This window comes from Saimiri boliviensis, chromosome 1, assembly GCF_048565385.1.
Source record: "Saimiri boliviensis isolate mSaiBol1 chromosome 1, mSaiBol1.pri, whole genome shotgun sequence".
Lineage (NCBI taxonomy): Eukaryota > Metazoa > Chordata > Mammalia > Primates > Cebidae > Saimiri > Saimiri boliviensis.
This window is the reverse complement of record NC_133449.1, coordinates 27100107-27111023: the sequence shown is the minus strand read 5'-3', so window position 1 is coordinate 27111023 and position 10917 is coordinate 27100107. Positions and strand designations below refer to the sequence as shown.

General features: G+C 46.6%; 1 protein-coding gene and 1 pseudogene across 5 annotated transcripts in view; both read left to right on the top strand.

Annotated features, from left to right (window-relative positions):
- The window catches only part of GTF3C2 (general transcription factor IIIC subunit 2), a 36495-nt gene that overhangs the window by 15356 nt on the left and 10222 nt on the right, over positions 1 to 10917 (top strand). For all 5 annotated transcript variants that reach the window (XM_074395491.1, XM_010352323.3, XM_074395479.1 and 2 more), the window contains 8 exons: positions 113 to 434; positions 1650 to 1935; positions 7142 to 7236; positions 7586 to 7663; positions 7809 to 7907; positions 8703 to 8930; positions 9100 to 9211; positions 9424 to 9532. In XM_074395491.1, coding sequence (XP_074251592.1) covers positions 113 to 434; positions 1650 to 1935; positions 7142 to 7236; positions 7586 to 7663; positions 7809 to 7907; positions 8703 to 8930; positions 9100 to 9211; positions 9424 to 9532 — 1329 coding nt within the window. The remainder of the gene's footprint in view (positions 1 to 112; positions 435 to 1649; positions 1936 to 7141; positions 7237 to 7585; positions 7664 to 7808; positions 7908 to 8702; positions 8931 to 9099; positions 9212 to 9423; positions 9533 to 10917) is intronic.
- On the top strand, positions 448 to 1643 carry LOC141583800 (10 kDa heat shock protein, mitochondrial pseudogene; annotated as a pseudogene).

Genomic DNA, 10917 nt, shown 5'->3' with positions numbered 1-10917 from the left:
GAAAGAGAACAGGTTGAGCTCATAGGATCTTACAAACCTGGGTACGGTGTTATCTGTTCTAAAGAGGTTTGAGCTCTGGTCCCATCTCACAGACCCATATTCTTCTCTACAGATCTTTCTTCAGAGATGTCAAAGGTCTCAAAGCCTAGGGCCTCAAAGCCTGGCCGGAAGAGAGGCGGTAGGACACGAAAAGGCCCCAAAAGGCCCCAACAGCCTAATCCTCCATCAGCCCCTCTGGTTCCTGGTCTCTTAGATCCATCCAACCCTCTATCCACCCCCATGCCTAAGAAACGAGGTCGAAAGTCCAAGGCAGAGCTGCTGCTGCTGAAGTTGTCAAAAGACCTAAATCAGCCAGAGTCTCCATCTCCAAAAAGGCCCCCTGAGGACTTTGAGACCCCTTCTGGGGAACGACCCCGCCGAAGAGCTGCCCAAGTGTAAGGATTGTGGGGCATAGCTTGGTGGAAGGGGGTTGGGTGAAGGGATCAGGGTGGGGCAGATGTTGGAAAGATGAGAAGACTATGATGATGAGGTATTAGGTAAGGAGGGGTGGTGTCTGGATTCTGGGGACATGACCGGTCTTTTAGGCCCTTATCACAACACCATTAATGGTATGTATTGCTAACTTTAAAAGTTTCTTGCTTTTCATGTGTCGTGAGGGCCGTATCGCGGGTCTGTCCTTGCCACGGTGCGCCAGAGCAGAGTACGAGTCTGAGGCTTCGGGAGTCATGGCAGGACAGGCATTTAGAAAGTTTCTCCCACTCTTTGACTGAGTATTGGTTGAAAGGAGTGCTGCTGAAACTGTAACCAAAGGAGGCATTATGCTTCCAGAAAAATGTCAAGGAAAAGTATTGCAAGCAACAGTAGTCGCTGTTAGATCGGGTTCTAAAGGACAGGGTGGAGAGATTCAACCAGTTAGCGTGAAAGTTGGAGGTAAAGTTCTTCTCCCAAAATATGGAGGCACCAAAGTAGTTCTAGATGACAAGGATTATTTCCTATTTAGATATGGTGACATTCTTGGAAAGTACGTAGACTGAAATAAGTCACTATTGAAATGGCATCAGTGTGAAGCTGCCCATACCACTGAAGTTCTGAAATCTTTCATCATGTAAATAATTTCCATCTCTCTCTTTTATAATAAACTAATGATAACTGATGACATTTAGTGTCTCCAAAATTGTTTCCTTGTACTGATATAAACATTTCCAAATAAAAATATATAAACGAGCGGTTTAAAAAAAAAAAAAAAGTTTCTTTCTGTACTTTATGTCTTATGCCATTTTTCCCTAACTTTACCTAGCTCTTTATTGCTGTTTTACTGCTCAGTATATGTTATCAATATATATGTGCTGTTCTATTCTTTATCTTGCTGTCTCTGTTCTTTGACTGTGGTAGAATGAAACGTGCGTTGAACTTGGAGTCAGAAGACGTGGGTTCAGATTCCACATTTATTACTTGAGTCATCTTGGCCAAGTCACATAATTTAGATTTCTGTTTTTTTCATCTTCCAAGGGGGAAGGAGAAATTTTAATAGTTAATTGGTTCATCACAGGGTTATTAGGAGGATCCACTGAGATAAAAATAAACTGTGTCTGGAAAAGTGAGTTTTCAGTTATATGTGAGAATGGCTCTGACTCTGCCCTATCCCACAGGGCACTCCTATATCTTCAGGAACTGGCTGAAGAGCTCTCAACAGCCATGCCTGCTCCTGTGTCCTGTCCTGAGGCCCCCAAAGTGAGCAGCCCCACCAAACCGAAGAAGATCCGGCAGCCAGCATCCTGTCCAGGTGGAGAAGAGGTGGATGGTGCTCCACGGGATGAAGACTTTGTTCTCCAGGTTGAGGCTGAAGATGTGGAAGAAAGTGAGGCCCCAAGTGAGAGCTCATCTGAACTCGAGCCTGCAGTTCCCCGAGGCACCCCGCGAGGATCTACTTCGGGGGTAACTTCAATGGACAAGAAAGCGAATGGGGACATAGTAGGATTTTTAGGGGACCAGCAAGGTATTGGGAAAGGAAAGATAGCTTTTTCCTCGTAACTATAATACACTAAACAAGTTAAAGAAAAAGGGTCAATTTCAAAAACAGTTAGCATATTAGGGAGAGTGCAGAAGAAGGGGTGTGGTAAGCAAGATTATTCATTCATACGTTGAATATTCTCTGTTCAGAAACAAACATAAATAAGACAGTGTCCTGCCTCACAAATTCTGAGTGCAATCAGCACTACTCCAGGAGTGAACAAAATGGTTTAGGCATATAGAGGAAGGGTAACTGCTTAAGCTTCACAGAAGAATGACGGTTGAATTGGGTCTTGAAGGATAAGTAGAAATTTACCACAAAAGATGGTTTTCCAAGAAATTGATTATGACTGGAGCATAGAGCCTAGAGTAAAATTGTAGGGGAGATTAAACTAGAGAAGATGAAAGGATGTAAACTGGTAGGAACCAACAAATTTATTTTTGTTTATTGTATATTTTTTGTGGTAAAATGTATATAACATAAAATTTACCATTTTAACCACTTAAAAATACACAGTTCAGGCTGGGCACAGTGGCTCATGCCTGTAATCCCAGCACTTTGGGAGGCTGAGGCGGGTGGATCACCTGAGGTCAGGAGTTTGAGGCCAGCCTGACTAATATGGTGAAACCCCATCTCTACTAAAATTACAAAAATTAGCTGGACGTGGTGGCGCGCACCTGTAGTCCCAGCTACTTGGGAGACTGAGACAGAAGAATTGCTTGAACCCAGGAGGCGGAGGTGGCAGTGAGCCGAGATCTCACCACCACACTCAAGCCTGGGCAAAAGAGAGTGAGACTCCATTCAAAAAAAAAAAAAAACCAAACAAAAAAAACAGGCCGGGCGCAGTGGCTCACGCCTGTAATCCTAGCAATCCTAGCACTTTGGGAGGCCGAGGTGGGTGGATCACCTGAGGTCAGGAGTTCAAGACCAGCCTGGCCATCATGGTGAAACCCTATCTTTTTTTTTTTTTTTTTTTTTTTTTTTTTTTTTTTGAGACGGAGTTTCGCTCTTGTTACCCAGGCTGGAGTGCAATGGCGCGATCTCGGCTCACCGCAACCTCCGCCTCCTGGGTTCAGGCAATTCTCCTGCCTCAGCCTCCTGAGTAGCTGGGATTACAGGCATGCACCAACATGCCCAGCTATTTTTTTTGTATTTTTAGTAGAGACGGGGTTTCACCATGTTGACCAAGATGGTCTCGATCTCTTGACCTTGTGATCCACCCGCCTCGGCCTCCCAAAGTGCTGGGATTACAGGCTTGAGCCACCGCGCCCGGCCGAAACCCTATCTTTATAAAACAAAACAAAACAAACACAATTCTGTTGTACAGAAACTGTACAGTGAACATTTTTAAGTAGAAAAATAACATCAGTTAGGAAAATAGGTCAAACTATAGTTGACAGAAGACAGTTTCAATTATCCAGGTAAGAGACAGTGAGGTCCTGAATGAAGCAGTGAAGGAAGAGAAGAGCAGGAAGGGGGCAGATTCAAGAGATATGTAAGAGGCCAGGCATGATAGCTCACACTTGTAATCCTAGCAGGCCAAGGTGGGTGGATCACTTGAGGCCAGGAGTTTCTCCAGCTTGACCAACATAATGAAACCCTGTCTCTACTGGAAATAAAATAAGTAGCTGGGCGTGGCGGCATGCAACTGTAGTCCCATCTACTTGGGAGGCTGAGGCAGGAGAATTGCTTGAACCTAGGAGGCAGAGGTTGCAAGTGAGCTGAGATCATGCCATTGTACTCCAGCCAGACTGTCTTTAAAAAAAAAGAGAGAGATGGAAGATAATTTTTTATTTTTTATTTCTGTAGTTCTTTTATTTCTGTGTTCTCTCACAGAATGGAGTATATAAGAGAATTAACTTGGGAATTGAAGGGAGGGAGGAAGTTGAATAGCACTTTCCAGCTTAGATGGTGGCATCATGCACTGAACCTGGGAACATGGAGAGTGAGAGATGTGGGAAGGGCAAAGGTGGGGAGGGGTGAAGATGAGTTCACTTAGTTTTTTTATTTTTGTTTTTGTTTTGGAATAGAGTCTTACTCTGTCACCTGGGCTGGAGTGCAGTGGCTCGATCTCGGCTCACTGCAACCTCTGCCTCCCAGGTTCAAGCGATTCTCCTGCCTCAGCCTCCCGAGTAGCTGGGATTACAGTTGTGCGCCATTGTGCCCACCTAACGTTTGTATTTTTGGTAGAGACAGGGTCTGCCATGTTGGCCAGGATGGTCTTGAATTCTTGACTTCAGCTGATCCATCCTCCTTGGCCTCCCAAAGTACTGAGATTACAGGCGTGAGCCCGACCTGGCTGAATTCACTTTTTTTCCACCCATTTCATTGATAAAAATTTATCGCAGTTTGGCACCTGGAATAATAACAGGAATAAAAAGTAATTTCAAAAAGAGTTAAGATTTCTTCACCAAAATAGATGATTCACATCTTCAAGTCCTTTTTGAAATCAGTTAATTAATACTGTTTTCTCATTTCCATCTAAATGACCGCAGCAATACAGTTTTTAGTTACTCAACATTTTTAAGCCCCTTCTTTCCTCCCAATTTCAAGGTTACTATTAAAAACTAGTAAATGCAAAAACAACTTTTAGAGTGGCAAGGTGTGGCCCACCCAAAGTCAATCCAAGAGCAGTTTTCAGCCCTGCCTCACCTGGGTCTAGTTCAGCTGTCAGATGAGCTGATTGATGCGTTCACCCTGATAGCCAGGTGTGTCCATCTCCTTGAGGAAGCCCACTGTTATTTTTGGTAGCATGATGGGCCACTGAGAAGTAGAAAGGGCGCAAGAACCATGAGATCTCCTGGAAATGCTTCCCTGGGAAGCAGCTTTATGAATGAGGTCTTCCAAGCAAATGACACCAAACCGCCCCAGGTGCTCCTCAGTCACAGTGTTGTCTGTCAGAGGGATGGTCTTATTCTTGACCCTGGCTTGTCCACGTTTCAAAATGAGTTCCCAGACAGACTTCAGATTTGGAAATCCCCAGGTCACAAAAGGTTCCACTCTGCGCAGCATTTTTAGGTTTGAGGGGATGACTTTTACAAAGACACCACTAAAAGTTTTCTTTAAGCGACGTCTTGCAGTGGTTCTCTGCAGCAGTAAACTCACACCATCAGACAAAGGCCAAGGAATGTTTTATCTGGCAATTCCAAGGCGTGAGGCTTCGCTTCGAGTCACCTTGCCACGTGTCTGCCGCCAGGAATCATGCAGGAATGATTGCAGTCACTTAAACCTGTGTCCTTTTCCTTTCCTCTGCCCATTCTTTGCCAAAGGTGCCTGCTTCGCCTGAGTGGCTTTGAGGGCTTGATAAGCCTTCCTCTTTTTCACATTTTCTGGAACCAAAGGGATTTTTCTTTGCTCTTGCTCCGCCATCTTTCCAGTGTAGCAGCTATTCAGCATGTCATTCTGACATGTTGAGTTTGAGGTGCCCATGGGTCATGGGCCATTCTGCTGGAGATGGCTGGTCATCAGCTGCATATATGAGACCAGTGCCTTACTTGCCTCATGTGCAGCATTTAAGGGAGAACAGAAACCCTTAGTAATTGAGATAAATGCTATTTTGAGGCAACATTTGAAAAATCAACATCAGGCCAGGCGCGGTGGCTCATGCCTGAAATCCCAGCACTTTGGGAGGCTGAGGTAGGGATCACAAGGTCCAGAGTTTGAGACCAGCCTGGCCAATATGGTGAAACCCCATATCTACTAAAAATACAAAATTTGCCAGGCATGGTGGCATGCACCTGTAGTCCCAGCTACTCAGGAGGCTGAGGAGGAGAATTGCTTGAACTGAGAAGAGGGAGGTTGAAATAAGGACAAGAACTTTACTGATTTTTTTTTTTTTTTTTCGTTTTTTTTGAGACGGAGTTTCGCTCTTGTTACCCAGGCTGGAGTGCAATGGCGCGATCTCGGCTCACCGCAACCTCCGCCTCCTGGGTTCAGGCAATTCTCCTGCCTCAGCCTCCTGAGTGGCTGGGATTACAGACACACGCCACCATGCCCAGCTAATTTTTAGTATTTTTAGTAGAGACGGGGTTTCACCATGTTGACCAGGATGGTCTCGATCTCTTGACCTCGTGATCCACCCGCCTCGGCCTCCCAAAGTGCTGGGATTACAGGCTTGAGCCACTGCGCCCGGCCTGATTTTTTTTTTAAACTGATTACTTTTTTTTTTTTCCCATTTGCCTCATGCTCTAATAGGGCTTGCCACAGACACTGTCTAGAACTTGTAGAGATACTGAGACTAGTCAGGTTTACATTATGGAGCTGTAAACTTGATAATCAGGCATAGAGATGGTAGTTAAGCTGGATTCAGTATGCATCTATAGTTCCAGCTACTCAGGAGGCTGAGGCAGAAGGATTGCTTGAGCCGAGGAGTTCAAGACCAGTCTGGGCCATGGTGAAACTTTGTCTCTATGAAAAATAGAAACCAATTAGCTGAGTGTGGTGGGGTGTGCCTGTAGTCCCATCTACTTGGGAGGCAGAGGTGGGAGGATTGCTTGAGCCCAGGAGGCAGAGGCTGCAGTGAGCCAAGATCATGCCACTGCACTCCAGCTTGGGCGACACAGTAAGATAATGTCTCAAAACAAAAAAAGCCCAAACAAACAAACAAAAAGATAGTAGTCAAAGCCCCATGAGACATGGATGAGATTACCAGGAATGAGAGAGAGAGAGAGAGAGAGAGAGAGAGTGAGTGTGTGTGTGTGTGTGTGTGTGTGTGTGTGTGTGTGTAGAGGGGCGAGAAGACGACAGGAACTCTGGGGAATACCATCATCAGTTTGACCTGTCAAGACCTGTGAAGGAATATTAGAGAGGAGAGAGGAGTAAGGGGGAGTATTCCATAGGGCAGGAGTTTCAAGAGGCATTAGGGAATCCTCTGAATCAAATGCCATGGAGATGTTGAGGAAGCTGAACAGAAAATAGGTAACAGATTTTGCATTTTCGATGGAGGGAGTAGAGCAGAAGGTGAAGAAGTCATTATAATGTTGAAACACAAATCTTTTAAGATGCTGATAGGGTTGTGATTGGAGGGAGAAGTATTGCCAAAGAAGGTAAAAGCTGGGAAACAGCTGTCTCTGGGACTTTCTCCAACCTGTAGAATTCTCTCACTTATATTTTCTTCAATTTGATCCTCAGAAGCAGAAGCCACACTGCCGGGGAATGGCTCCCAATGGCTTACCAAATCACATCATGGCTCCTGTTTGGAAGTGCCTCCATCTCACCAAGGACTTGTGAGACTTGGGGGCTGGGGATAAAGGGGTGGTAGAAGAGTGCAAGTATGGTATCAAAGTGGGGCCGTAGGGGAGAGAAGCACTCATGGGTGGAATACCATGATATTCATTACTAAAAGGCACTGCTCCAGGGGGAGGAGCTCTAGAAATTTTTAATTAAAGTGAAATAAAAAGCTCTGTTTCTCAGCTCCAGTAGCCACATTTTAGGTGCCCAGGAGCTAATTGCAGCTAGCAGCTGGCATGTTGGGCAGCACAGATAATAGATCATTTCCATCCCCACAGAAAGTTTCATTGGACTATGCTGCTCTAGAATCCCTCTCCTTCATTAATGCTTCTTCTGTTTCTCCAGCCGAGAGCAGAAGCATTCATACTGGGAGTTTGCTGAATGGATTCCTTTAGCCTGGAAGTGGCATTTGTTATCTGAGCTGTAAGTTGAAGCAACATCTCTGAAGCCTAGGAAGGGTGACACCACTGGAGATGAAAGGGTGACAGAGGACTCTGGATCTATAATGGGAATCCTGGGATGGGTGAAACACTTCCAAATTTAGATTGTTCCCTTTGCCCTCTTCCAGTGAGGCTGCTCCATACCTGCCCCAGGAGGAAAAGTCTCCATTGTTTTCTGTACAACGTGAAGGGCTACCTGAAGATGGCACCCTCTACCGAATAAACAGGTGAAGATTGCACATCTGCCCTTTTTTCTGAGTAGGAGCCAGAAACAGTAAAAATGAGTGTTGAAAGAGATGACAGATAAGTCCTCTCCTTTCCCTGATGCTGGTTCAGTTGGTCCCAAGAATAGGAGTCCTGGCTAGAGCCGGTCAGCCCTCTCTTAACTTGTAGTGTTATCACTGCTGGCAGGCTGAGGGAAGCCAAAGAGATTTAGGGGCCAAAGCAGTTCACAAGGTTACATCTACTCAGAGAGACCTGGATAGACTAGCCTTAGAGAAAATACTATCGTATTCCAGAATGAACAGCTCTGAAGATGAGCTGGAGCTAGACAGACTTTGGAGGCTGGTCGTGGTGGCCCATACCTGTAATCCCAGCACTTTGGGAAGCCAGAGAGGGAGGATTACTTGAGCCCAGGAGTTTGAGACCAGCCTAGGCAACATAGCAAGACCTCCATCTCTACAAAAAATTTAAAAATTAGTGGGGTATGGTGGCATGTGCCTGCAGTCCCAGCTACTCCAAAGGTGGGATGACTTGCTATAGCCTGGGAGGTCAAGGCTGCAGTGAACTGTTGACCATGCCACTACACTCCATCCTGGGTGACAGTGAGACCCTGTCTCAAATAATGTAAGGCAGACTTTGGGAAGGAAAGGAGGAAGATACAAGCGGTAGCCAAGGATTGTTCTCACTTGTATACGGTTCTTGCTTGAGCTAGTTCATACTGGCTCTGGGTAGAGCTCCCATCCAGCCCTCATTACCTTTTATTAACTCCTTTCTTCATCCCATGTTTGATTTTTCTCTAGATTTAGTTCGATCACAGCACATCCAGAGCGCTGGGATGTGTCTTTCTTCACGGGGGGACCACTCTGGGCTCTGGATTGGTGCCCAGTGCCAGAGGGGGCAGGAGCCTCGCAATATGTGGCTCTTTTCTCCAGCCCTGACATGAATGAGACACACCCACTGAGCCAGCTTCATTCGGGTCCTGGGCTGCTCCAGCTCTGGGGCCTTGGGACCTTGCAGCAAGAAAGCTGGTGAGGTGGGGTTGGACACTGCCATGGGAGGGTGGTTGAGGAGAGCAGGATGGGGTCTGGACAGGATAGGGGGAAGGGCTTGGATTGGGCTGAGACAAGGGGAGCTTACCTTTGGCAGCCCTAGGCCCCTTCTTCCTACCCACCATCCCCACATGCTCTCTCTCTCCAGTCCTGGCAACAGGGCCCATTTTGTCTATGGGATTGCTTGTGACAACGGCTGCATCTGGGACCTCAAGTTCTGCCCTAGTGGAGCATGGGAACTTCCAGGCACCCCTCGGAAGGTATTTCCCAGTCGACTGTGGGATGGCCCTAGGACTCAAAAGCCAGGACAGAGAGGCCCTGGGAATTCTTAGAGTTGAAGGAAGGAAGGTTGGAGTGTGGTGGATGGAGTTTTTCCAGCAACTCCATACAGTATTTTCAGGGCCTAGAACCTCAGAGGTTTTCTGTGAGTCAACTGAAGGCAGCAAGCCTCAGCACATCTTTCACCCTCTAGGCTCCTCTTCTGCCCCGGTTGGGTCTCTTGGCTCTGGCCTGCTCAGACGGGAAAGTACTGCTATTCAGTCTACCCCATCCAGAGGCTCTGTTGGCTCAGCAACCCCCAGGTGAGTAGCACAGCAAGGAGAACAGGGCTGCTGTAGTGGTGGCCAGAGCATAGCAGGGCCTGTATATCTCCCTGGAAACATCTCTGGGCCAGTGTCTCTAGCACAAAACCTTACTCAGCCACACACAGACCCTGCATTATGACTCATATTTGTTCTCAAGCTGTCTGTCTTTTGTAGTCTTACATTTCCTTTTATCTTTCCCATGTTCCCTCTTCTGTGCTCTCAGGACTTTCCCCCTCTTTCTGCCACAGGTAACTGGCTGCTGAGGGCTCAGACTGATGGATAGGGCCCATCTCCCCTGCCATACTCTTGTTCCCCCAATCCTGTCCTTAGTCTCTCCTGCCTCACCACCACACAAACACAGTCTTTTGTTCTGAAGAGAGGGGTAGAATTGAGAGCTGAAGATCAGCAAGAGGAGGAAAGAGTCAGGAAAAGGCAGCTTCTGTATGTTGAATTTATTTGTTTTTCATTAGTACTGAGTGTTTAAAGAAGAGGGCACCCAAGTTGGAGCCCTGGGAAGTCCCATATTTGGTGATGTGGTGGAGGAGTGGGTTGAGGAGTTAATAGGAGGTCAGAAAGTGAAGACAATAAATACAGACAATTCTTTCAAGAAGTTTGGCTGTGGGGCTGGGCATGGCAGCTCATGCCTATAATTCCAGCACTTTGCAAGGCCTAGGTAGAAAGATTGCTTGAGCCTAGGAGTTCAAGACCAGCTGGGGCAATATAATGAGATGTCGTCTCTAAAAAAATTTTTTTTTAAAGTAGCCAAGCATGAGGCCAGGCGTGGTGGCTCATGCCTGTAATCCCAGCACTTTGGGAGACTGAGGCGGGCAGATCACCTAAGGTTGGGAGTTCGAGACCAGCCTGACCAACATGGAGGAAACTCTGTCTCTACTAAAAATACAAAATTAGCTGGGTGTCGTTTCGGGCTCCTGTAATCCCAGCTGCTTGGGAAGCTGAGGCAGGAGAATCGCTTGATCCTGGGAGGCAGAGGTTGTGGAGAGCCAAGATCATGCCATTGCACTTCAGCCTGGGCAACAAGAGCGAAACTCTTATCTCAAAAAAAAAGTAGCCGAGCATGGTGGTGCATGGCGTTGTGCATTGTGTCACTACACTCCAGCCTGGGCCGCCTAGCAAGACCCTGTCTCAAAAAAGAAAAGAAAAGAAAAATTTGGCTGTGAAGGGGAACCAATAATTGAGGGTGGTGGATTGACTGAGTGGGGTCAGTAAAGGAAGATTTTGTCCATTTATTTGGATAGGAGACAGTAGGTCATGTTCACATGGCAGTATGGGAGTGACTTAGACTAGGGAGGAAGCAAGTGGATGACGCAGGAGAAAGGAGGATAACAGAATGAGCAGTGTTCTGGAAAAGGTGCTAGAGGATA